The sequence below is a fragment of the Acanthaster planci genome, linkage group LG14, assembly GCF_054643075.1.
Source record: "Acanthaster planci isolate LZ-2023a linkage group LG14, COTS_SCS, whole genome shotgun sequence".
NCBI lineage: Eukaryota > Metazoa > Echinodermata > Asteroidea > Valvatida > Acanthasteridae > Acanthaster > Acanthaster planci.
Window position 1 is genome coordinate 10,102,489 of NC_141790.1, and position 27,007 is coordinate 10,129,495.

At 41.0% G+C, this 27,007-nt stretch overlaps 1 protein-coding gene and 1 long non-coding RNA gene across 5 annotated transcripts; both read right to left on the bottom strand.

Annotated features, from left to right (window-relative positions):
* Positions 1 to 8,426: 8,426 nt before the first annotated feature.
* Positions 8,427 to 17,571, bottom strand: LOC147796836 (uncharacterized). Its single transcript, XR_015427730.1, has 6 exons — positions 17,314 to 17,571; positions 16,153 to 16,268; positions 12,915 to 14,988; positions 11,909 to 12,001; positions 10,853 to 10,918; positions 8,427 to 10,555 (listed from the first exon to the last, which is right to left on the bottom strand). It is a non-coding gene; the product is annotated as an uncharacterized LOC147796836 (long non-coding RNA).
* A 1,079-nt stretch (positions 17,572 to 18,650) lies between these two features.
* Positions 18,651 to 26,083, bottom strand: LOC110980776 (uncharacterized). Of its 4 annotated transcripts, none has more exons than XR_015427729.1 (5): positions 25,448 to 26,083; positions 23,058 to 24,907; positions 22,437 to 22,575; positions 22,109 to 22,201; positions 18,651 to 20,909 (listed from the first exon to the last, which is right to left on the bottom strand). XR_015427729.1 is itself a non-coding variant. In XM_087146062.1 (4 exons), the coding sequence occupies exons 1-4, from the start codon at positions 23,214 to 23,216 to the stop codon at positions 20,334 to 20,336; spliced, it is 393 nt and encodes a 130-aa protein (XP_087002188.1). In that variant the 5' UTR covers positions 23,217 to 23,476; the 3' UTR covers positions 18,657 to 20,333. The 4 variants fall into 4 exon arrangements, 1 of the variants encoding a protein (XP_087002188.1); XR_015427728.1 differs by lacking the exon at positions 22,437 to 22,575 and having other exon boundaries at positions 18,652 to 20,419; positions 20,722 to 20,909; positions 25,448 to 26,068; XR_015427727.1 differs by lacking the exon at positions 22,437 to 22,575 and having other exon boundaries at positions 18,652 to 20,909; positions 25,448 to 26,076.
* Between the last annotated feature and the right edge of the window lie 924 nt (positions 26,084 to 27,007).

Below are 27,007 nucleotides of genomic sequence, written 5' to 3' on the forward strand. Positions count from 1 at the left end.
ACCCTAGCACATCCTTTGTGATGAAAATGAGATGTCTGATGTAATTCTTTTGTTATCCCGTCATCTAATGCAGCAGTAGCCTTTTCCAACGGCTCAGTTGTTCAATGTGATGGTCATGCTTTGTTGATCGTGTGGGTACGTCACCTCGAAACCGAGTTGTAAATAGCTAGCCTACACTTGTTTATCTTGCAAGGAGTTTAGGTAACGTACCAACAATTACTGTGGTGTACAAAAGCTCGACAAGTCTACTTGATTGTTTGTGCTTGTAGCCTTAATGAAAATGCTTGAGCGGACCTTACCGTTGTGATCAGAACGAGCAACTTTTTCTGTTTGCCGTATGGCTTCAACGGACCCAAAATTACGTGCGCTTTAATGGTTGCTAACCACAAAAATTGATCAGTATAAGTTATCATATTCAATATCAATAAATACCCCTATTTCAAACAATCAGGAAATATACTCACAAGTTTCTTAGGTATTAAAGTCACATAGGACCTATCAAATTAAAGCTCACTATCCCATCTTTCGTTTTCCTTTAAATTAATACTTTCGATGTTATCACAAGATACACATATCACAAGATACACTAGATTTGTTCTGAACATTATTAAAGCTAGATATGGAAAAGGAATCACCACAATTAGTGTCGCAGTAACCTCACTCTTGAAAACGTCTAGAGTATAAGTCCCACTTTGAACTAAATCTTCGATTTTCACTGTTCACAATAGATAATTTTTTTTTACAGAGAAAGTACAGCTTAACCTTTTTTAAAAACTAAGATAGAGGGGAGCCTATTGTTCATCTTTGCTCTATAGATATGGAATCTAGCACATAAAAGTAGTAAATTAAGACATTCTAAAGTAACATTAATATTACCAAATAGCATAGTCTGATTGTCCAAGTACAATTTTTATACATGTTTTCTCCTTAATCCACGAAACTAGAGAGGACCAGAAGTTTCCTGAATAAGTACAGCAACAGAAAAGATGAATTAGGCATTCTTCCTTAGTTTTACAACAAGTACAAGTGTTGGAGTCAGCCTTGTTGATTTTGAAAAGAAATGAATTTGTACCCAGTATTCCATGAATTAGATGAAGCTGAAACCATCTTAATGTTGTGTCAGTTGTGCATGAGAAAGGAAACGTGAAAAATAAGGACCATTGACTTAAAATCATAGTCGATATGTAGCTTGTTATTCCATTTTCTACGTATTTCCTTACTACTTTCTTTGAAGAAATAAAAGTCTGGGAAAATCTCTTAGAACCACTATTATCCCGTAAAAGAACTTCAAAATTAAAAGGAATGAAGGGGTGGTTCACATTCCTGTTCTCCGTTTCAAGTATATCTTGAAAGGTTCGCTTAACAGCTTTAACAACAGCACCGTATTCAGTAAAGTTTGTTCGAACATTAAATTTGTCTTTAAAAGAATTAAGTGGTAGAAACCTTCCACTGTCATCTAGAAGATCACTAATATAAAGAATACTGGCCGACGTCCAGTGTCTATAATAAATACATTTGTTACAAACTTTAACAAAATCGTTGAACCAAAGACTACTTTTTAAGACGTCTTTGTTGGACATAGGTTTATGACAAGAGGTAAATTCATACCAGGAGTTTAATACATCTGCCCAAATTTGATTGTGTTCATATAAATGGTTATTAGCAGTGAACCAATGTTATTACATGGGTCAAAAGTGACTAGGCAAACTTAAAGCCTACGGAGCCAGGTAATTTTTAGAGCATCGATATCAGCTCTAGTATTTCTTATCTTCAAGCCACCCACGCTGTAGTCTTGAACCACCTGGAGCATCGATATCAGCTCTTGTATCTATCGTCTTCAAGCCACCCGCGCTGTAGTCTTGAACCATCTGGAGCATCGAGACCATCGATATCAGCTCTAGTATCTATCGTCTTCAAGCCACCCACGCTGTAGTCTTGAACCATCTGGAGCATCGAATGCATCGATATCAGCTCTAGTATCTATCGTCTTCAAGCCACCCACGCTGTAGTCTTGAACCATCTGGAGCATCGAGACCATCGATATCAGCTCTAGTATCTATCGTCTTCAAGCCACCCACGCTGTAGTCTTGAACCATCTGGAGCATCGAATGCATCGATATAAGCTCTAGTATCTATCATCTTCAAGCCACCCGCGCTGTAGTCTTGAACCACCTGGAGCATCGATATCATCTCTAGTATCTATCGTCTTCAAGCCACCCGCGCTGTAGTCTTGAACCATCTGGAGCATCGAGACCATCGATATCAGCTCTAGTATCTATCGTCTTCAAGCCACCCACGCTGTAGTCTTGAACCATCTGGAGCATCGAGACCATCGATATCAGCTCTAGTATCTATCGTCTTCAAGCCACCCACGCTGTAGTCTTGAACCATCTGGAGCATCGAATGCATCGATATAAGCTCTAGTATCTATCATCTTCAAGCCACCCGCGCTGTAGTCTTGAACCACCTGGAGCATCGATATCATCTCTAGTATCTATCGTCTTCAAGCCACCCACGCTGTAGTCTTGAACCATCTGGAGCATCGAGACCATCGATATCAGCTCTAGTATCTATCGTCTTCAAGCCACCCACGCTGTAGTCTTGAACCATCTGGAGCATCGAATGCATCGATATCAGCTCTAGTATCTATCGTCTTCAAGCCACCCACGCTGTAGTCTTGAACCATCTGGAGCATCGAATGCATCGATATAAGCTCTAGTATCTATCATCTTCAAGCCACCCACGCTGTAGTCTTGAACCATCTGGAGCATCGAATGCATCGATATAAGCTCTAGTATCTATCGTCTTCAAGCCACCCACGCTGTAGTCTTGAACCATCTGTCGCATCAATATAAGCTCTAGTATCTACCATCTTCAGGCGACCCACGCTGTAGTCTTGAACCACCTGGAGCATCGATATCAGCTCTAGTATCTATCGTTTTCAAGCCACCCACGCTGTAGTCTTGAACCATCTGGCGCATCGATATCAGCTCTAGTATCTATCGTCTTCAAGCCACCCACGCTGTAGTCTTGAACCATCTGGAGCATCGATATAAGCTCTAGTATCTATCGTCTTCAAGCCACCCACGCTGTAGTCTTGAACCATCTGGAGCATCGATATAAGCTCTAGTATCTATCGTCTTCAAGCCACCCACGCTGTAGTCTTGAACCATCTGTCGCATCGATATAAGCTCTAGTATCTATCATCTTCAAGCCACCCACGCTGTAGTCTTGAACCACCTGGAGCATCGATATAAGCTCTAGTATCTATCATCTTCAAGCCACCCGCGCTGTAGTCTTGAATCGTCTAGTTTCTAGTAACACGATCTTTTCCCTTCCACAAGAAATTGAAAAACACATTGTTCAGATCAACCACAATATACTTCGGAGGGTCAGGAATGGTCAATACACAGTACGTACGTTTCGACCTAAGAAGAGATTTAACTACAGTCACTCGGCCAAGAACCGTCAAATTCCGTTTCGACCACTGAGCAATGTCTTTCCTTGGCGATAATAAGACTCTATTATAATTAAGCGAGGCTATTGATCACAGATCTGTTGAAAAATAAATTCCGATCACTTTTAAAAGTATCCAGGGCTTCAATCCAGTTAACCATGAGGTCCTTACACAATTTTGCACTAGAATTTTTCATTGATCCAAACCAAAAAGCATTAGTTTTATCTACATTGACTCTCAATCCAGAAATATTTGCAAAACGGTCAAGAAAGCACCGTACATAAATCTTTCAGTTCCATCAAGAAACAAAACTGTATCATCAGCATTCTGAGATACCAAGAATTCAGAACCGTCCACCTGAATACCTTTCACATTCTGATCATTACATAACATCACAGAGAGTACTTCGGCGCATAAAGGAAATAAATATGAGCTCAAACTGTCGCCTTGTTTACAACTTCTCCTTATATCAAAAATTGTGAAACAAAACCATCGAAAAAAACAGAGGAGGTCGCTTGATCATAAAACACATAAATCCATTTTTTTGATGGAGGGACCGAAATTAAAGTTGTCGAGAACATTAAATAAAAAGTCGTCAGAAACTGAATCAAACGCTTATTCAAAGTCTATCGAAAGAAGTAACCCTGGAATATTTTGTGCTTCGGCGACACAAAACAAGTCGTACATGGTGGTAATATTTTCCCCAATGTACCGGCCAGCCATGGAACCTTTATGACGATCGTGGATAATCTGTGGAAGATAAGTTTTAATTCTCTCAGCAATACAACCAGAAGCTAGTTTATAAGCAGTATTGAGGAGCGTGATAGGGCGCCAGTTCTTAAGAAACTGACGAGGTTTATCTCCCTCTGGCAAGAGTAATAATACCATTCTTTTGAGTGACTGACAATTTACCTACAGTGTAGGCAAAATTCAGTGAACGAAGGAGGAACCATTACAGATCAATAACAAAAAACTTGTAAATTCGAAACTAAATCCGTCCGAGCCCGGAGATTTTTCGTTTGCATTTTTCTGCTCATTCTTTGACAGTAAGAGCAGAAATTTCTTTCTCTAAGCAGTGCAGGGTATTAACAGCCTGCTTTTTCTTCCACGCCGAAAGGATATTGTCTTAGCTCAGATTTTCATTAATAGGACCTCAAAAAAGCTGGTCATTAATTGTGAAGTGAATCCATTAATTGAATAAGGAGATGTGGCATATTCTTCTACAACTTCCCAAATGGTTTCCTTAACCAAATGTGCATAATTAACATCTGTGAGTAGGGCGCTATTGAACTTCCAATAAGCATTACCACGATCTATTTGGTTCAAGTCTAACTGCAAATCAATTAAAGAATGGTCACTTCTGTAACCTGGCTTGATATCACAACTAACCAACTTTAAATTAAGTTTAGCAGAGATCAGAAAGAAGTCCAATCTGGACTGTTTTAGAGTATCATGCTGTCTCCAGGTAAACCTCTGCAAATATCAGCTAAATCCCAATCGCCGCACAACTGCATCACTCTCTGTCTCGACAGAGGTTTATTAACCCCTCAGTAATTAACACAATCTCTGGACACATCTTATATCAAGTTCCAATCCCCACAAATAATCATGCGTGCGTAGCAGCAAAATCACACAGAATGTTAGAAATACCCTCACAGAAATTAGGCATATCTGTATTGGGTCCATATAGATTTACAAGCGTAATGTTATTATAACCAGTATCCATGTTTAAAACCAACAAGGTCCCATTATCATCACCCTTGACACTTCTAATTTTATAATCAAAATTATTACTAAGCAAAATGGCGACACCTCCTGCGTTACTTCTAAAGGAGCTAAAATAACACTGTAATCCCCATTCACTTCTCACTTTTCCATATCTTTGTCAAAATGTGCATCATGCAAACAACATATGGAATACTTCTCATTTCATAAAAGTGCAAAACATCTCTTCTTTTAACAAAGTTCTCCAAGCCTCGACAATTCATCGAGGCAATCGACAAATTGTTATGACCAGGCATTACTCCCGGTTACCCCGAACAGAAGTTACTATGTACCCGCTTTGCATATCAAATGCAAAGCATTTCAGCAATGTAGGCTTAATTTGCCTAACACCAATATGGGAACGCATCATTTGAGGAACGCAACTATGTTGCATACAAAGCGAACTGCGTATCTTCATCTGAATAATACCAAAGTGTGAGCCTGGGAATTTTACATATTCCACACCCCACCCGAAAAGAAACAAAAATACATATCCTCCCACTACCCCAGAACACGTACCCCTGGAAAAACCCAGACCCATAGAGCATTATACCCACACCAAAGAAAAAAAGACAGTGAGTCAGAAAAAATAGAAACCCCTCCTAAATGCAGCAACCAATGACACACAGCGTTTTTACCCCTGATAACGAGTGACGCACAGATGTACCCATCGGGGCTCACGTGTTACTAAAACATTAATAAACGATCCGACTAATCTGCAAGCCAACCAAAAGTAAAACACTTTAGTCAGGAATACCTTCAAGTTATGACCGAAAAAAACAACCCCACAGGGTACAGATTACGGAAAACCTGTTGGTGATTATACCCCTTACACGGGAATGTAAAGGTACCCAAAATTACGATTATTGAGACCTAAATTGTCCGATTAAAATCAAAGGGGACGCCGTTGTTGCTCCTCCAACGACCCGCGGAAAATCTCAGTTTTATATCCTTTTCATACGAAGACGGTACCTCCGTCTTCCAGCTTAGTTTTTCCCTCCTGTCCATTGCCGTCAGGTCGTCTAAGGTGAACATAGGCGTTCCCTCCAGAGCTTTACGATGTTCTTTCATCACCTTCAGCTTGTCCTGATAGCTCAACAGTTTCACCAGGATGTGAGCTGGCCTCCCCTGCTTGTCGGGACCGTCACGGTGGGCACGTTCAATCTTCGGAAAATCGCACCAACCGACGTTTGTACCGAGAATGTCCACGAATTTCTGCACGCAATTTTCTCCTAGGATCTAGGTACAGCCACCACCATGGACTGTTTTTCTAGCATGATCTTCGTCGATGAGAGCTCTGCTTTCAGGCTGCTGACTTCATTCTCCAACACTGATTTTGCTCTCTCGAGGTCTGAGATACGTTCACTGTTGAACTCAATCGATGCGGCTAGCCTGGCCTCAAGCTGTTTCTGACCGTCCATCAGTTTTACCTACATAGACCTGACGAACACCTCGAACTCCTGGCAGCTGGTGCCATCATCTTTTTCACTGGAGTCGTCAGAATCATCTCAACGGGAGGCCATCCGCATTTGTCCGGCAGAAGATGTACTTGCGCCGGTCCTTTTTCCACCACGTTGTTTAGGCGGCATTGCAGGTTGTTCTCGGTCGAGTGAGCTTGAATATAGCGGAGTCCCGTGAGCGTACGTCTTACTCCGACGGTGTCATCAGTTCATGAAAATACACCCGTAGTGTATATTAGGACTAGTGGACCCAAAGACTCACAAAAGTATAGGACAGTAGACCTTCAACACTTTCGATATGCATGTATCTACTACGATGTTATTTCTTTGTAGAGATATTCACCTCTCAAATTAGTCTTGGGGGCCCAAATCAAATTTGAAAAATGATGCCTACAGCTCCATTGCAAAATAGAGCGATTTCGAGGGCCCTGTTGGGTCACATACTTTCAGAAATACAAGCAGTCCTGCTGCTGAATTAATTCCTCCTTTACAAACCTCTACAAACCCATCCAGTCCGCGTTGGCAATAGTGAGCCTATTTCCTGGCTTAGAACTTTATGTATTGAAGGTCCATCAATAAAACAAACCCCTACCTCCTTGCAGGAAAGGCGTTTATGTCCTTAACATTGGATTTGGTCGAAGATTTTAATAACAAATACGGTTGTAGCTCATAGCGTACGTCGCATCAACAACTTTAATTGACGCATCCCTAAGTCGCAGGGTGTATAAGTTGCAGCAGCAGAGGAAATGGCAATGACCCCTGATCAGCTGCCGAAGTTCGATGGTCATCTGCTGCTTCGGGCCAACGGGGCACCGGTGCACACCGTCACATCAACACCACCATCATCACGACAGCCTCGTTTTCGACTCAGTCATTATCGTTGCCAGCCCCCCCCCCAACTCAATCACACTTTTTTTCTGCTCTCAAGAGATGCCTGCATCAGGGTTCAAGAATAGAACCGATTTACACGTGTGAGAGACACAAGCCATTATATAAGGTGAAAGAGATAAAATAATCATTAGACAACCGCGAATCGACTTAAGAACATCTAACTGACTACTTTGAAGAACCTTTTTTCCAAAATTCAAGTAAATTTTCCTTCTTTTCATTGTTCGTGTTGGGCAGTGTCAATTTTTCTTAACAGGAAAGTACTCTTTGAATATTACAAGTGGTGCAGTGCTATACCCTTTGATTCTTACTCCCTATGTTGGCTGGAGCACGATCTCTATAGTGCTTGTGACAAGAAGGGAGTTTCGACATTGAAACGATACAGTGTGGAAATGTAAACAGGTCACATGCAGTAACATTTGAAAGTGGTATTTCTCCTGGGCGAGAACGTAACTCGCCGAAGGGCATTAGTCTGGAAGTACAAAAGAGCGGTTGGTTGAACATCAACGCAAAGTGGACCTTAAGGTGAGAGCTATATTAGGCCTAAGCTCTTCTGTCCTGAGTATGCATGTTTGCAAGATTGCGTTTACGTGATTTAAAGGGGATAGTGCCAATTTTAGTGGGAATCATTTATTGCTACTGTCTATACCTTTAGAAGTGGATAAAAACTGTAACATTATTGGTATCTACCTGAAAAATAAATGCCCCTTTTAAAACGCTGAGGGTCATGAAAAAACCTTGTTCTCAGTTTGTTGTCATGTGCCAATTAAAGCTGCTGTGAAAAAGTCCAAATTATCTCCGAGGTATCAAATTTTAGTTTGGAATTAGTATAATAAACAGCAAGGACAAATATTGGATTTAAATCTAATGTAATTTAATGCAACATTTGCCGAATTTTCCACTGCTCGTGCTACTCCCGTTGCAGTAAGTTGCACTTCAAAGTATGAGCCGAAATCATAACCAGAGATTTATAAAAACTACAGAAATATACAAGGCAACTGCTGAAGACTTTGTAACACAAAACAAAACAGAACGAAACCCAAAACATCTGTAGCAGTTTTCATGACTATATACTTTTGGATTCCAGGGGAAACAAAAATCTGTCCAAATTTTCAACATAATGAGATGTTGGCATGATACCCATATAAACCCTGTTTTGGTATACAACCTGACTCTTTAAAATAAATTTCACTTCATATCAAGGTTCGGGGTCCTTTCGTTCCGACCCAACCGGCAGAATCTTTCTTAAAAGGCAACAAAAATTACACATGTACTCCTTTTACTTTAAGGAATTCTACTACCATCATAACGCAGAGCCCTGTTACTTTTAAAATTTGTGTATTTTTATAGTAACCTGATGGTTCTATCAAAATCATGTTTCCACAACGTTCACACGTGTAATATTAAATGTTACATGTTTGAAACTCTTAATTACTCATTTAAGATTTATGTTAATGCTTAGCAAATTATAGTACGTAAGAATATAAGTATAAAAAGAAAGGACTGCCCTCTACAAAAATGCTCCAGCTTGAGGTCAAATGTAAAGAAGCAAGTCAAAAACAAGCTTCTTGTCTAGCATTCATAATCCAAAAAATGGTTTGATGTGAGAGTCTACTTCAACCATGGCAAAGAGGATTGACAGAAGGAAATAACAAGAATCAAAGTTTTACCACTTATAGGGTGGCACGTGAATAAAGCCCACCACAAATCTTCAACATGAAAACGAAGTGATGGTAAAGTGATGAGAAAATGCATACAGACTTCAAATACAGGGGAGTGGGCTATTCTAGAATTTGGGGCTCTGGGGAAACAGTAAAAAGACACCAGTGTTTGCATTATAATAGCAATCTTTGAAAATGATATCTTCGTTTGCCCCACCAAACGTCGAATGTCGTCACTTTGTGGCCCCTGCTGCTCTGCACCGTTCAAAAGTGTGAGAAAAATGAGAGATGATTAATTCCAAGCTTACCCTGGAAATCCAAAATGCTACCTTGAATCTCTTCTGATTGTACAGCTTTCAGATGTTACGACATTTTCTCAAGAATGAGAAGGATTAATCTACAAAATGAACTATGGTAACTGTACTTGTCAAAATCCCTCCGACAAAGTTGTCTAAGACCCTAAAAACATTGTGGCAGCATTTTTTTGTTTCCTATGGCTCAAACATCATCTTGAACGATCCGATCATGGATCTTCAACAGAAAATCGGTGTTTTAAGCGATCGCAGCTTTTTCCCCACACGATCGACGTTCGAAGCGAGGCTCAATGTAAATGCGCCTACAGTACTGCACATAACCAAAAGGTTACGGTTTACTGCTTACAGTGTCGCTCCATGTGTATGGAACACCTACATATCCATCAACCAATCAATATCCACACCAGTACCTGTTAATTAATTAACAGTCATTATGAGATAGAGATACATATTTACAGAGATTGTTCTCCTGGAAAAGAAAGTCCCCTTTTTGAGAGGCGTGTAGTCAAAAAATGTGACTTTTTTTTCGATTTACATGAAAGCATCTTAAATTGTCGACGTTTGAAAAATGATTGGATCAAGTTTTACCTCCTGTTCTTGTCCACCTACAATAACAATTTTGAAACGTGAAAAAAAACTCTAAGGCATTCCAGGTTATCAGACATCCTAATGGACAATTACTTCTCGATAATTCCCAGACATTGGAAGAATTTTTTTATTGCTGCGACGATCGCAAAACCAGAGAAGAAAACTAAAAGGCCACTCTTACAAGTAAACCCTTCCGATGCTATGGACCGACATGCAGCTCCGAGTACTTTGGCAATCGACAACGACCATCCGGAACTCATCTCGTTTATGGTGTCGGAAAAATTCATCAGTATATCGGCTATGGAGTCCGGTTGTATACCATTTGCCGTGCATCCTACGAAAGGCGCACCGAATTGAACAGCCAGTAGTGCCACTACCCCTCCAGCGATTTCCCAGCACATCCTGAAGAAATTGCAGGTTTGCCTGAAATGATGTGAGCCGGAAAACAATTTTTGTGAAAAATAAGCCGGCTCACAAAACAACGAAAAAAAAAGGCAATTACCCGGGGTGACCCCTATCCCTTGTATCAGCCCTTACCGAATCAACCCAGCCCAACCCTTCCTGAATTGTAAATGATGCCATTTGCCACTTTTCAAGGTTGAGACAAAAAACTCATCTGGTACAACAAAACATCCAACAATGATGCCTCCAATGAAAAGCAGGAAAATTACATTTTTTTACAGTATCAAAATGGACGGCCTAATTATTGTTACTACTTACCCAAAATCACGGTGATAAAGCGTAGTCCAATTGACTGTGATGAGTAGATTATGGAAGGCCTTTCACCTTGATTAAAAAAGATCGACAATACGACTGTATGAACAACCTCTGGCAAAAGGGCGTGGATAATACACTTCTTGTTAAATAAATTGCTGGCTGGAGGTGTTTTTATACGTTTCGAGACGGTATAACCGGTCGTCAGGTAGAATCTCAAAAAACAATAAACAGTACAAAACGAACACGACTTAAACAAAACAGTACAATGGCATGTACGTGTAATATGTAAAGTTCTGACAGATAGCATAGAATTCCATATGGTATGTGAATGCATTTTGCATTTGTTATGAGCAAAGCCTTTAATGCAGCATTATTTGATATCATTCATATATTCACAAAATGAATTTTGGCAACTGAAAATCAGTATTTGTTTGTAAGAAGAAATTGAACACACGTTTAAAACCCTCAATAATGCTAAAAAGCTCATGCTAAGGAAGGTCTATGCCTCAGAAGAAGTACAAGTAGAGGCTCAAGGCGTCAGTCATCGACATATAAAAAAACGACTGTGGCGCAACTGAAGACCGTTTCGACCACACTGGCCGGTTTTAACCATCCTGTGAACTGTCACTGGCGAGGCTAGATAGTCCAGTCCCTTGAAAATACAAGACCAGGTAGTCTGGTTCCTTGACAAGGGATGAAATATTCCGATTCCTTGACATTACGATCCACTAGGCCTACTCCTTTTACAGGGTTTTGGTCAGGTAGCCTCCATCAACAAAATGGCATATTCGCTTGGAAGCCCCGAAGTGCCATCGTGAAATATTTTGATCTCATCGCTCGCATTTGCTTTAAATCTGAGGGTGGGCATTTTCTGAAAAATTCATTACGTGTTGACAAGAGGATAGGACACGCATTGAACAATCCAAATACATCAATCTTAAAACCAAATCAACGAAGCAAGCTTTGACAACAACTTCCGAAGAGCACGGTCAAAAAAAACCGGTCATTTTCGGCGCTGGATAAATTTGTCAGGTTTGTGTACCTGATTCTGGCACTTACCTGACTTTTCTTAACACTGAAGCTCGAGTCCTGCAGTGTAAGTTTCACTTTGACGGGGCGATCCCTTAATGATCTTCAGCCCTTGAATGGAGGCTAAGGAAACAAACCACGTGGTATTTCAGGTGTCGCGTACAAAGACCGGGTCTATTGATAAACGCATGTGCTGAAACACGACAGGGAAATCCCCCCATGAGAAATACTGCACTGCGGGTTACGCGGGTGTCTGCGGGTCAGAGGTTGACTACACTTGTGTTCTTGTATAAGCTCAAGTTTCCATCCACAAAATGATCTTAACAATATCACACACTAATTTTCATAAACACATGAAACCAACACAAAAAGTAACACTTTTTGGTGAATGCCGAAACCCTGTGATGCTATAATTCAACGCCCCGAAAAGGAACAGAACTCTATAACAAAAATTATGCCACATGCTTGTCGCCTGGGATGTTATAAAATGACTTTCTGTTTTATTTGCAATGATGCCATCTGACTAGTCACTGACGACACATGCTTCTGCGTTAAAGGCACAGAATTAATAAAGATGTGCTTAAAAACACATACAAATATCGGAATAGTTCTCACACAAAATTTAAGTTCTTTACCCAAATATTTTCCAGACAGCAAACGAAGACATGTTTAGACGAAATTTCAGTTTGAAAATTCAATATCCAACATAAGCACAGTTCAGTTCTCGGGCTGTATGTGTTGGGACGTTAAACAGACCCATAAAGTTAATATTGGACAAACGTTAACAATCAAATTATGCATGGAAAACATTGTAGCTCCTTTACGCTACTCAACGAGTTAGGAGTTTGTAGCCCGAACAGATTTTGAGATAAAAAAGAAACGAAGAGAACAAGTTTAGGAGGCATGTTTATTTATTGTGTACGCGCAGGTCGGCCCGTTTCCCGCGCTTTTGGATAATCAGAGATTGGATATGGACCATTAAAGTCACTTGTAACTTAACTGAAATAAAATGTCCATAAGCCAAAGGTGTACTCACCAAATGTCGATCATGCAGTGAGTGTGGAACTAAGGAATAGGTCAGATTATAGACTGAAATGTAACCAGACCTGTTGCTCTCGTTTCAATTTATTGTAAGTGCACAGAACTAGCTCGAGCTGGATTTGCATAAAGAACATAAAGGTCATGCATGTACGGTGGCCTAAAAGTGTCATGGGATATCAGTAATTGTCACAATAAGCCACTTGCGAGTTAAATTTGAATAAAATCTTTGTTAGAAATACGCTGTGTTTTCTGATCGCACAGGAAAGTAACAGTTTGAATTCCCCAGACTAAAGACACTGTTGCTATACCTCGTGATTCGAGGCAAGGTTTTGCATAGCGACCACCATCTCTGGCATGGACTGGTTCCTTTGTGCCGTTCTTATATCCATTGAGTGTTGTTGTAGTAGTGTATTGTTGAAAGGCGTCTTCATGTAACTTAGCAAGCGCTTGCCCCGAATTACAATGTATAGTAACAGTGTTTTTATATTGGAGAATTCAAGTTGTTATGTTCACGTGAATTTAAAGAACTCAGCGTACCAGTGATTTTGTTCAAATTTAATTATCAAAGGGCTTAATAGACTTCTTGACGCGTTCAGTGCCAGAGCAAAAAGTGTTATGGCATGCTTTTAATGTAAATCAGCTAATTTTTAACTATGTCGTTTTACAGACGAAATCAGACGGCTATGTTAGGAAATGACACACCACTGCTGTCAGTACTTTTGCTGCAAATCGCTTCAAGATTTGACAATTTTCAATTTTGAGATTGAAAGAACAAGTTTATGGGGATTAATTTTACTTTGTGAAACTTATCCTCAGGGCTGATTCGGCTAATCTAATTAAAAACTCGTTTTAAACACTATTTCCAAATTATCTATGTCTTTCCTGGCAAATGGAGGTGCTATTGTTGTGATGTCATAACGGAAGACACTTTGCTTTAGGTGGGAGTCGAATTCAATTTATAAAAATATTTGATTATAGGGTGAACAAAAAAATTGGCTGGAGCGGTATTTGAAAGTGCAACCTCGGGAATACCATACTGGTGCCCTACGTTGGAGGTTCTTCCCATTTGTCAACAACAGCTCGGTTTCTAAAAGTACGATGACAAAATATCTCCAGTGCCCTCCACCCCACTCCCAATACATCACTGAAGACAACCCTTTACTGCTATGTATATTAAAATAGCTATAAAATAGTCACACAATCTAAAATCATTTCGGTTTCTGTGACAGTTGCTTGAATGCTGGTGAAGATATGAAATTAGGATAGTAAGCGTAATTTAAAAACTAAACAAGTCTATCTTTTTGCCAAGTTTGGCGGTAGATACTGAAGAGGGCATTAGTATGCATAAGTAGGTAATGAAAACGCTATCTGAACTCAAGGGTTTTTTTCATATACAACTTTAAAAGCCTGGGAGTAAATAGTACTACCGAGAGCATTCATCACAAACTGACAAATTTCATACCGCATCCTTTCGTCGAGGAACACGTGAAGCATCTTAAGAACTGAAACAACCATTAAATCTCTTATTTTTTTCTAGGAAACTGGTAAATATTTGAAGATGACCGTTTTGAAAAGTGCTAAATCCAGCCCAAAATAGATTAGATGAATAAAAATTGAACAGCTTTTAGCAGTTTGCAGTTAAGTTAACCAGACCCCGTCTAAGTTATTTGACTACAGCCGGCATTAACACAGACGTTGAGGGAAGTGGCTGCAGCCGCTTCTAAAAGGTGCACGAGTATATCTAGCCCTAGCCTCAAATTTAGGGCGTATTTGGCTTATATTGATCCTACACCTGAGCGGAAGATAAAAATATATTTCTCTTCAAACATTTTGCTGACAGACTATGTCTAAATCGGTAAAAATTTCTTCCTTATAACAGGTTTTTATTAACTTTGAAATACAGTGTCCAATGCCAAAGCAGAAAAAAAAGCACACCCCAGCGCAGCAAATGACGCCCTCATTAGGGCACTGGTAGATTTGTTTTGCGACATAACCTGCCGCTATGCTTCCCAGCAAAGCAATTACTTCTCTGAGCATTGTCGGTCCTCAATGTCGGATCGTTTTTCCAGCTGAAACAGAGCATCAACAAATCTTCAGAAATATAATATAATTCATTGGCTTAATTGATCTGTCCGTTGATCAAATCAGTTATACTCTCGATACATGTACGTGGGCTGTCTTTCTGTCTGTCGGTGCAGCAGTGTTACATTTCTTTGCGATCAAATCCCTGGACTTGAAACACTTGGCTAAATATGCGTATGGCAAATGCCCAACTGGATCGTACGTAATAACTGTTATTAACCAATTGACTACAGGCATCGCCTATAGGAAAGTTGGCAACCAGTGATCATTGCCCGTGCATCTTGAATGCTCATAACTGGTCTCAAAACAAACATTGTACGCTGAACTTTCTAAAGGCAATCAGCTTGGACATAGGGAGAAACTAATTTAATGTTTACTTTTGTTCTATGCAAGTCCACAGACGTAAATCCTGCGGGACTGGGAAGAAATTTCGCATTTCCCAACAACCAATATGTATTCAATAACAATTTGAAATACATAATTATATGGATGTGCAGTATTAGTGTAATATTTTACGCGCATCTGTACAGTAAACATCACCCATATTGTGGCAGCTCCTTCCCCTCCCTGTCCCTTTCCAAATTTCTATAGCCGGGTGAGTCATCCCTGCACAACCCCTGACCTCCAAAGTTCCCAGAAAGAAGTCACGCTACTGTCATATCCAAATTTACACAGACTGCCTGCCGTGGCCTACAAAAAAACTCCCTACAACAAACGGCTTTCTGTCACGTGCCATAATTCCTTTACCGCGTGACCAATTATTTGTTAGTGTTTGTGATGGGTAGGGGTTGTTACTCAGTAGTGTAACTGGGGTACATTTGCAAGGAGGAACCCGAGGGCCATTGAGGGACACGGAGGTTTTCTGGAGCGAGCGTTCAATGGGTTTTGTCCTTTTGTAATTTCTGAGCTGGGTGGGCGTGGGGAGACACTGGACGTGGGCTCTATCATAGCGTGGGGGTACGGCTTATACATTCTAGTAAGCGCGCTATCACATAACATTTACTTAAATTAACACAATATCCTAAATTTCAATGCTAAAAAAGGCATGTGGTTGTTTGAGGACTAAGCCAAGCAATATAAAAGGAACAACTCCTTCCTAAAAATGGACAAAATGCTTCTTTATATCAACAAGACCAGTACATAGTACACACCTCAAGGAAATCAACACGAAGTCCGACTGAGCCTTCTTGATTCGTATAGATAATGGAGGCCAGCAAAAGCACCAATTAATTAAGATGTCCTCTGGGCCTCCTTCCTGATCTGGTACCTTTCAATAAGTAAAAAGAAGTAGAGTGACCCATCATTTTTTTCTCCTTGCAGTGTACCATTAATTTGAATTTTAGTATAAGTCACTGATCAATGTCATTTTATGTGCCTGTTGTAAAGTTTCATTCTAATTGAGTAAATTAATTTAGCCAAAAAAAGAGGGGAGTGTCATGAGTTTTTTTTTTTTGGCAAGCGTTCACAAGCTGAAGACAGCAACATTTCCCGGGGTGGGGCAATGGTTTAAGGAAAGGGGTGGAATTGTTTTTTAAAGGGTGATACAAGATGTTAGACTTTTACTTAACTCTTCAAGTAATATTCAGACAATAAAATTCGCCTGTCTCTAGTTTTAAAAATCTTCTTGGCTGGGGGGGGGGCAGGCGGCCCCGTTCGTTGCCTCTGGATTTTCCCCATTGTAATTGCCCGTAACGATGATTTTGGCACAAATACCTTGATATATGTATATAATCTGACAAAATTGCTCATGTGAAATCTTTCCAAATATAGGTTGTCCAACAATGCGTTCTCCGTGACACAATACTCAATGCACACTGAGACACGCAGTCTTTTATCAGTGTCATGTGATATCACACATACCATTGTCAAAACACGGTCATCAGAGCAACATATGTAATTTGCGCAACACTGTTCCTGCTGGAATGAGGAATTCCCCTCATGAGAAATAGTTCGATGAATTGTAAGTAGGTCAGTGCAGAGTCAAGGTTGGCAACTCGCCCGGTATTCTCAGCACATGTGTATGCTCCCCCTGGCGTCTAAGTATCCACACATTTCAGTTTTCAGCTGTGTTTCAAAAGTTCACTCAAAATACAGAGCACCTCATTAATTAAACACAAAACTAGTCCTGTTGCAGTACAGTCAGATCAGAAAATAGTGAATTTTAAGGTCTAAATAGCAGTAACATACCACTGTAATTAAGTAACATCTCATAAACCACGTTCACATGGTTCCACGTATTCCTATTTAAAATATTCTGCTTTTTCAAGGAGTTACAAAGAGTTGAAAGAAATGATAGAAATGGATATACTAACCAAACCATACGATGATACTGCGTTCTGCAAGAGATCTGTGATGCCCCGACACGTCGGCTTGCATGGGTTTCAACGTGAACAATGTGAACGTCTTGGCGACTTCCCTGCCCGCGCCTCGTGTGTGGTGCGATTGCGCACATTCAGTTCACAAATCCAGGCTTTGTAAAAGTTTCGTGTCTTCAGCTTCGTTTCAAAATCACTTAAGAGAATTCCATAGGTTTGGCTTTGTTCGGACATGTAGAATTTTAATGAAAATAAAAAAAACACAAAAAGGAGTTGCACTAGTACTGCAACAGAGGGTCTGATGGCACGTAAAGTTAAATGTCAAACCAAAGCCTGAAGCCACTGGTGCTGACGAAGTCGAGAATTGAAAATCACAATGCTTACTGACCAGATTAATCCGTTGAGGGGTTTTTGGAGTTTGCATAAATCTAAACATTGCTCAGCCGTGCACTGTAGAAGCCTGAACGTTTTTCATTCAATATTTGAACATGCAGAGCGTTTATAGACGTGAAACGAGTTTGACTTGTAAAGTGTTTATCATCGGGACATAAAACGCCTGTTTAGAGCGGATTAAAACGTGAACCCCACTATGCCACGCATGCCAAACAAATTCCCTAATTAAAAATTGCGTTTATGAAATAAAATTAGCGTTAGTGTTCAGCATATGAACATGTGGTATGTGCTCATTTATATTCGTGTCAAAATGTTTAAAAAGTGTCAAAGGTTTCCGTTTAATTTGCGTTTAGAAGTCCGCTTTTACAGTGTATTTCTCTGTGGCGAGATAGTAAATTAATCTGGAAGTACAAAAAGCAGGGGTGGAGGGCGAACATCGACGCAGGGTGGACTTTAGGATGAGAGCTATATAATTAAGATTGATTATGACTGTGCGTCAGCCTCAGAAAGGGGTAATAGAAATTTAAGTGGGAAACATTTTCTGGAGCTGTCTGCATCCTAAAACGGGAGGAAAACTGTAACATTAATTTCTCGTTGTCTGAGTGAAAAAGCCCCTTTATACCGTCATAATATGACAAAACCTTGTTCTCAATCCGTTGTCATGTGCCAATTAAAGCTGTTCTGAACTTCTGAAATCCAATTTATGTCCCAAATATTAGATTTCATCTGATTTGAATTAGCGGCAGAGTAATTCCAGGGGACAAAAAAATGTATTCAAGGTTGTACGACGATGTATATGAAACTTTAAATTGTACAAGCCTTATATGAAACGCCTAAGCAGTGTAAAGTTCAATTTCATTATAGATGTTGCTTTGCCTCACAGTTAACGCCTCAAGCTGTGAATTATATTTTTGTATTTGGGAAGAGACATCGTAAGTAAAGTAGACACAAATAACATTTATATGGTCGCACTCTTGCTCGACAAGCTTTATATAGTCTAAGGGCATTCATCTCAAACTGAAACAATACAGCATCCATTACTGTAATGTAAAAACAAATATTCTTGAGAACTAGGATATCGGTTATATATATCGCTCTCTCTCCGAAACTAACACAATTTTTTGAGATCTGAAAGTTAATTCAAGACTGGAAACAAGCCCCGAAGTATGAAAAAACTAAATAACATTTTGCAGTTGATATTTATAGGTCATTGACATGATGGGAACGCTGCGTTTCTACTAGTTCACAAACAAGAAATTCACCCGTTAAACGACCACTACAACTCGAAGGTGCCCATTGAAAACAGAGTGAAAACAGCATGTTCACTTATCAATAATATGCAAGTCCACATTCCTTGGTTTCCTTAAACAAATTTCAAATATCATTTTGTCCTTAATCTTCCGAATTCTTTTCATTTTTGGTGGAATAGCGATATTTATTTATAATCATTCAAATGTACAAAATCACCCAGAATAGTGATAGTTTCGTAATCTACACGTTGCAGCCATTTTCAAATGGCATGCCTATGGCTCAACTTTCTGAGCACTAAAGGACAATTTTCCAACTATTTTTATTCATTTAGCTCTCAGATGGAAGCCCAAAGAAGCAGGACGTTGATCCTGACACATTATTTACATAATCTCACCATTTTGGGTGCCCACCAATCTACTTGTTGAAAAGATACTGCGGGGTATTTTTCATGGTAGGCCTAATGAGCTGGCCAGAAAGTAACACTTGAATGAGTGGACTGTACCAATCGCTTACCAACAAAAATGGACGCTCCCAACTATTAAACACGGCTCTTTTCAGCTGATGAGGGGATGCTTCTGCGCAAGGCAGATATGCTCAGTTGTAGTAAGATGTAACACGCGTGCCTGGGAAGTGGCTGCAGCAGCTTTATACCATGAACGATATGCGGCAAAAGGGGACCCCCACCCTGTGATGCACAAGCTGTATACCCTAAGACTATTGTGCCTACTGCACCCCCCCCCCTCAGAAATCTGAAAGGAATTCCGAAGATTCCATCAACACAGAAGAAGACACACTAGAGGGGGTCCCCCTTTGCCGCATATCATGCATTGTAGGAGTAGCTTGGCTTTGGCTATCATAGACCCTTTTCCAGCTGCAGTCACAGCATGCAAATGCAGCCTATCTACGTGTTTAAACTTAAAGCTAGGACGTATAGCAGTTATTAGCCCATTTGCGGAAGGCGGGCACAAAAGGTGCGCTATTTGGTTTGGACGTACATCTTTTGGGTTTACTCCAAATTGTACCTACTCAAAAATAGCGCATCGTATTATGTCGACGATGCATCAAAAGGCCAATAGAAGTATTTCAATTCACAAATTCTCTCTACATTAGCAGGTTATAATTATACTCAACGAGTCTTAGCCCTAAAGTACTGCAATCGACCCATCTGCTCATCCCGCCCATGGTTTTTATTTTAAACCGGAGACAACAGTTTTGAAAGAGGACGCCCCTTTGCTTGCAATCTCCATAATTATACCCAAGGCTGTAATAAGGAACACGGATGTTAGAAACATCGATGCTAGTTTGCGACTGTTGGAGGTATTCCTGACTTGTAATGACAGTCCAAGGCTGGTGTCCTCGGTTTCCAGTTCTTTTTAGTTTAGCTCATGAGGCAGCATCCTCGCTCTGTGTATGTGCTTGGGTGTGCGAGTGCATGACGCAGAAGATGGAGCACCCAATCCTGTCAATTAATAAGTACTTTTTCGGTTTACTCCCTTATCCATCGCATTTCACTTTCCCTTAATTACAGTGGAGAATCTATAAAAGAATTATGCATGTACATGGACGCAATGTGGTGTGAAAAATACGCATATGGAATGGCACATGTACCAGCACCCCTCCCCCCACTCAAAGTGTACATCTTTTCCTATTCCAACAGTTCCATTGCCACACCTGGTAAGTGGGTATGTATGTGATTCAACTACGTCTAACAACCATCAAAATGTAGCACTGGGAAGCTTGCTGGATCAGTCTAAAAGCTACCTTTAATATTCTCTTGAACAATATGGCAAAAAAGCCAGCAGATTACACCACACCCTCCGCCACAGCAAACAATTTTAAATTCGGTGCAGTGAAAGACCTCTGCTGCCACAAGACCTGCAATTAGGCCGACTACCACGGCTATTATTTCTTTGCACATTGTTGGTCCTCAACTCCGGAATGCCTTCCAGCTGAAACAAACCACAAAAAAGGTAAACATCTAAATCAGTTATTCTTTTCCTTATCGGTATTGTCTGCGGCCTTATTCACATGTCTGTTGGCAGAATTTTCCAGCCGCTTCAATATCCACTTCGATTTTTGGACCTTATGCCACGCCTGTGTTGGCTGTCTTCTCAAAAAGGAAAAAAATACAATGAACACACAAACAGGATGCAGGATGGTGTCTTGCGGTTTAAATTAGGAAAATTGGAATTTCAGGATCACAATCCATACTTTCCAACTGTCATTCTCGTAACGAAAACTAAAGTGAGAATTGAATCTCACAAAAATCGTTTCAATTTCCGCCACGTCACACCAAACAGGCATAATAGACGCAGATGAAAGGTTAATGGCCGAGAAGGGGTGAACAACCTGAAGTTTGATTGTTGGAGTGTCGTGGCCCTGTGGTTAAGAGCATCGGATTCGTAGTTGGCGAGTGAAGGCGCAGGTTGGGGGTTCGAATCCAGCCTGTGGTCATGGTGAGTGTGCCCTTGGGCAAGGTACTTTGTCACTCATTGCCCCTCTCCAATAATAATTGAGTACCTGTGAGGGTGGAGGTGGCTATTGCGGTTGATTTAGCTTCTTTGCACCGAAATGGCAGCATCGAGCTGCCCCAGGGAGCTGAAATAGTATTTGGAATGTTTCATGGGTTTTCTGAATGAGTGCGCTATATAAATCTAAATTATTATTATTGCTGTCAAAAAGACCAATCTAAGCATGTAAGCACTCAATACTCTAGGATACCATGACCTATTTATATAAAAAAAGAGGCGGGGCTTTCCGAGTACTGGGTACCAGTACATTTGAGATTGCGCTCAGATCGGTCAATCCAATGGGCCTCGAGCTGGACCAAGAAAGGGCGCTATTCTCTCGGCAACAGAGGCTCCTTTGATAGGAACTGCGCATAACTGGTTTACAAACGACTTGGAAATGCACGTGTCACGGTTGCATCGGTGCCAATAAAATGACCACTCCCGACCACCTCGGTGCTTTCAACCAATGAGGGGGCGCTTCTGCTCAAGGCGGATTACAGTGGAACCTTTGATTAGGAAAACTGCTCTGAAAAAGGTACAACTTCAACAACTGAAAAAAAATCGCACAAATTAAATGGTTGACTCTTCGTAACAATTTTTAAAAAACGAATGACCTTCAACAAAAATATGGAGCTCACCCCACGGGAATTTTGACTGATTCCTCTTGATCCGGATAGAGAAGTCCGAAATAATATTGATGGATCGGTTGTCTCCTGCGTTTTCCCTTGAATCTGGTACAGTTAAAATTAAAAAGGAGAAAACTTTACAGTTGAAATTTATGTAGACCGCCTACGTTGACCACGGTGAAAAAAATTGCCGACGCTAGACTGAATAGAAACATCTCACACAACCTCACGCCCTCGGCAGGCTTCGAGTTTCGCAAACTAAAAGTCCAGCTCTTTCAAAGTCTAAACAAAGGTACACTTCTGTAGCGCGAGCATGTTTTTCGTTATATTTAGGACTTACGGGTCACCCTGCATGAATGTGACCGTGTTTGGTAAATTAAAACGTGGACGCTGACATGTTGAGCCCCAGACACCAGAGGAAGAATTGCATATTGGACCATCATAATATTGTGTCCAAAAAAATGGAAGGCTTATTGTACCTATGGGGAGAAAAAAAGTAGGATTAGCCTTTTTGTGTCTAATAGTGTTCCAACGGGCTGAAACTCAGTTTCAGAGTATACGCTATCAATGGCGAACGACTGGTAGTGGGAAATCCCTCAATGAGAAATACCACATAATAAGCTTCGGGGAGGTAGGTGCAGAGTCCAAGGTCGCCGGGCTAGTCTCCCGGTATTTGCACAGTTCGTCTCCCGATCAGTTTAAACAGATGCCTTTTTAAGAATTCGCTCAAATTTAAGAGTCCTGTACATGCACATTCCACACTTCAAATAGCCCCCTCTAATATAAAGCCATATATTAAACTCTATTGGTCTGGTTATAAATGAAGCTCTTCCTCCGGGAACATCTCATAAATCACGTCCAGTTAAAATGTCCATGTGGTCCTGCCATTAAAGTTAAGATACAAAGCGTTCAGGTAGCATTTGTCATAATTAAAAAAATATAAAATAATGGATTTACTTACCAAACTTTCCAATAATGAAGGAAGTCTTACGGCGTGCTGCAAAGCTGTGTGATGCCCACACGTCTCCTTGAGTCTCGAGTGAACCTCCGTGTCGTGGCCACAAACCCTAGTGCGACTGCGCACATCCAGTTTACAAATCCTGGCTTCGTCGACGCTCATGTATGACTTCAGTGTTTTGGGATGAATGTTAAATATTCACTGCTACAACTCAACGAAATTATACCCAGCTTTGGCTATGTTTAGACAACTTCAATTTAATTAGAAAATAAAATAAGAAATACCGCACAAAAATGTGGCTGCACTGAGCTAGAGACAGTCCGTACTTTTTTGTGACTGTTTTAAACCAAAGTCTGAATCGCGCCGCGGCTGGTGACAGAGCCAACAATTGTAAATCCCGTGCACATTTGGCCAGAAACGCCCCTTGGCTGAAGTATTGTGATGTTTTAACCCCCCCCCTTCCCCATCCAAGACCTGGATTCCCCACTCTGCATTTTTTTTTCAAATTCCAAATTCATCGAGATCTGTTCCCGTCTGTGGAACCACAATCACTTTAAAACATGTCATGTTGTCACCCAGCGGACATCGTTCCAAATTTTTCCTCTGCATGAATTTAATGAATGGTGACCTAGAGGGAAAAAGGTCGGCTTGAGGAACCCAAGTAACCCCCGCCGATAACAAATCCGCGTTGCGCAGAGTGAACAAAGCAATCCATTTTTCCCCCTCGATGTCAACAGCACAATCGATTTTTGAATACAAACCACTGACATTGTTGGTATTACTGTGGCCTGTAGATCCTTGATTCAGACAGTCAATGAACACATTATGCAAACACACCAGCCTGGGCACATTGTGCACATTGTGGTCTCCCTTATAAAATTCAATATACATGTACTGATAACTTCCGTTATTCAACAATTCATCAACTAGGATCAGTCTGTGCCCCTTCTTTCTTGCTTGTCCAAATTCAATGCCACACCGGCATTTCGTTAGGTTGGGGAAAACCAGAAGTGAGAAACTGTTCGCGTGGTGCCACCTCAATGGTGGATCACACAGACTGGTCTAGTAACATGGTTGTATTACTGCAATGAACATTATTAGCATACCAGCCAAGGCAAATACGCCGGCGGCCACTTTACCTGAGAATAACGCTTTACATTCAGGCGATGACGTATCCAGCTTTTGGTGGGGGGGGGACTCAAAAACAAATGCACTTTCGTGCTCATTCAATATGATAATGGGAGAACCTAGCCTATTTATTTGATCAATAAATTTACCGATTAGTTTCTTTCCTCCTCACCTATTAAGTATTCTCAGTTAAATCCGGGGGGGTTGCCCCTCTGTCCCCCCCCCGATAAGCCACTGCATTCAGGCCTCATACTTTGGATAGAAATATCACTGTTACATTATAATTTATGTATTCAATATCCTGCTTGATTCCACTGTGTTTTCTGTTGTCTTTTTAAATTCTATAATTTGATTAGATTTGATTTTTTTTTCAGGCACAGGTCAGGCCATTTCTCCCTGAGACCTGCATTTTCAACCGTGAGGACAGTTTAGCGCCCAAAGACTCGGAGACCTCCCGAGATGGCTCCGATGGCTCCAGACACGGCGTAGCCCGCAGCTCCTATGCCCACTGCCGGCCCCAACAGACTGGAGTGTGACCACGACTCCCCGGCTGCCACGCAGCCCCCGTTCGCGAGAGCCGATGCAGACATCATTTTGGCCCCCACTGATCCTGCAGCTATTTCCGACACCGTGAAGCCGAGTAAGGCTGGCCCGTAAGTCATGACGGCCAGGCTGACTGTCCCAACAACAAGCACAGTCCTTACAACCCTCACTCTGAAAGTCATCTGGGAAAAAAGTCAGTCCAACAGCTAGATTAACCACTTCAGTGCTGGGACCCAGTATGCACAATCGGAAATAATAAATTTTGAATAGATTACCCAAGTAAAGAAATGATGTGTCCTCGAGTATGCCCCTTTGAAAAAGGAAATGAAGTGCAACAGCCAATGGCACAAATGGAAACGAGACTTATTGCTGGGAAAATTGGGACTGCGCGAGTTGTGGGGACGGTTTTGATCCCAGATCGTACATTTGAGGGTTGGTTCAGAACAATAAAGGGGACAAAAACTCTTTTACAGTTGAAAATATTACGAGATTTTTTTTTCATTAAATGGAAAACAATTCTCTTCAGAATGCTGTCTCCATTGCATAGAATACGTTCATGCACTGAGATGGTGAGCACTGGCAAACGATGACTATTCCAAGACCCAACAGCTGGATAAGCCGCTTTGAGCTGTACTAAATTTGACACTGCTCTACGATTAGCCTTCGCTTCATTACCACTGACTTTCCTGTCACTGCCTGTGATTATTATGTCAAGAGCTTACCTCCTCTTTTTACAGATAGTTTTGCTCGGTAATCGAAGTTTAATTGTGATGATCTAGCCTACTTATACCAATGCCTCCTGTAATGAACATTGACTGTGTATACATCAGTCTTCTCACACATTTCATCACATACAGGTTTTCCCCTAAAGAGCAGTGCACGGTGGATCAGACCTGTTTATAGAGAGGGTTGTGACATTGTTTGGAATCAAAATGGTAGATTTTGCGGAAGTGCACATAGGAAAATAAGCACACAATAGCTCAACGCTGTACAACACGAAAAATGAAAAAGCCATTTGGGTTCCGAAGTTGGAAGTTGGCGCTACTCTCTCTGCAGCGCCGAGACGGAGGAGCGGGGTTGCGCCACCAACGTTGCAATTTATTCCACTTTAATTGCTCCATGGATGGACCGAAGCATGCACACTTCGCAGTCGGTCGAGCAAACGCAAACGGCCGGCGTGTGTTGTCATTGCTTTAAATACCTTATAGCACACAAACGGTCGTTTTTGTTCATGGATATTTACTCGAGCTATAAGCGTTCGCAGGCAAACAGCGCGCAAGCAAAATACGTCACCACTTGCTTCCTTCTTGGCCAGGAAATGAAAAGGAATCGATGCATCTATATCCACGTACTTTATTACACTGAACATTTTGTCAGAAACGCGTGATTTTATATAATTCATATAATTATGTTGCCTTGTCAGTTGGGCATTCTGGTTAATCATCAATGTTTCCAACTTGGCACTATTTTTCAGTATAACTATGGTTTGTTCATAAATTATGTAGCCTGCTAACAACGTAAGGTTGAGCTTGCACGTTCTATGATTCACAGGACTGGAAGTTCAGATAGAAAAATAAAAACATCATGGTCCATCAGCATGAAGCATTGTGAAGATCACCAGCTGTGGACAAACACTGACGTTGTGATATCAGTTCGCCATTCATTTTCCTCGTTCTATCGCCGATAAAAGGTCTCCTGTTTTGATTACGAGTGGAAAGTGTCAATTCTCAAATATCTTATTCGAAAGACACAAAAACGACAACTCAGAGAGACAACACAGGCCTTATAATCTTTTGAAGTTTGTAAGTGCTCAGTATTGTTGAAAGGGAGCTGTGAAGCTGTTTATTCCAACAGCGCATGCCCAGCAGAATTAGCCTTTGGTCACATCAGCGTAGTCATCGACCGAGGCGAACTACGCGTGCACGCGCGGCTTTTTTTCCCGCCTGAAATACCTTGCCTTTATGAAATACGAACGGGCTTGAAGTTCTGGACAGTGTAATAGGCAAAGCAGGGGACGACGTAAACGCTTCTTGAAACGGAAGAGCACAGCTTGTATAGCTAACTACGGTATCTTTCGCAGCTGCAAATTCCCCTGGTAACGAGGGCCTAGTACAAATACCGTTGTACGCTTCAGTGTTGAACTGCCTGCCAGGCTATCTGTCACAACTGGAATTTCCCCCCACGGTGTGAACATGTACAGTTCGGGGGTTTCCATCTGCCTGAATATAGCCCGCCATGCAGACAAACACAGCTGTTTACTGATTAGGACGTGGTATTACCCT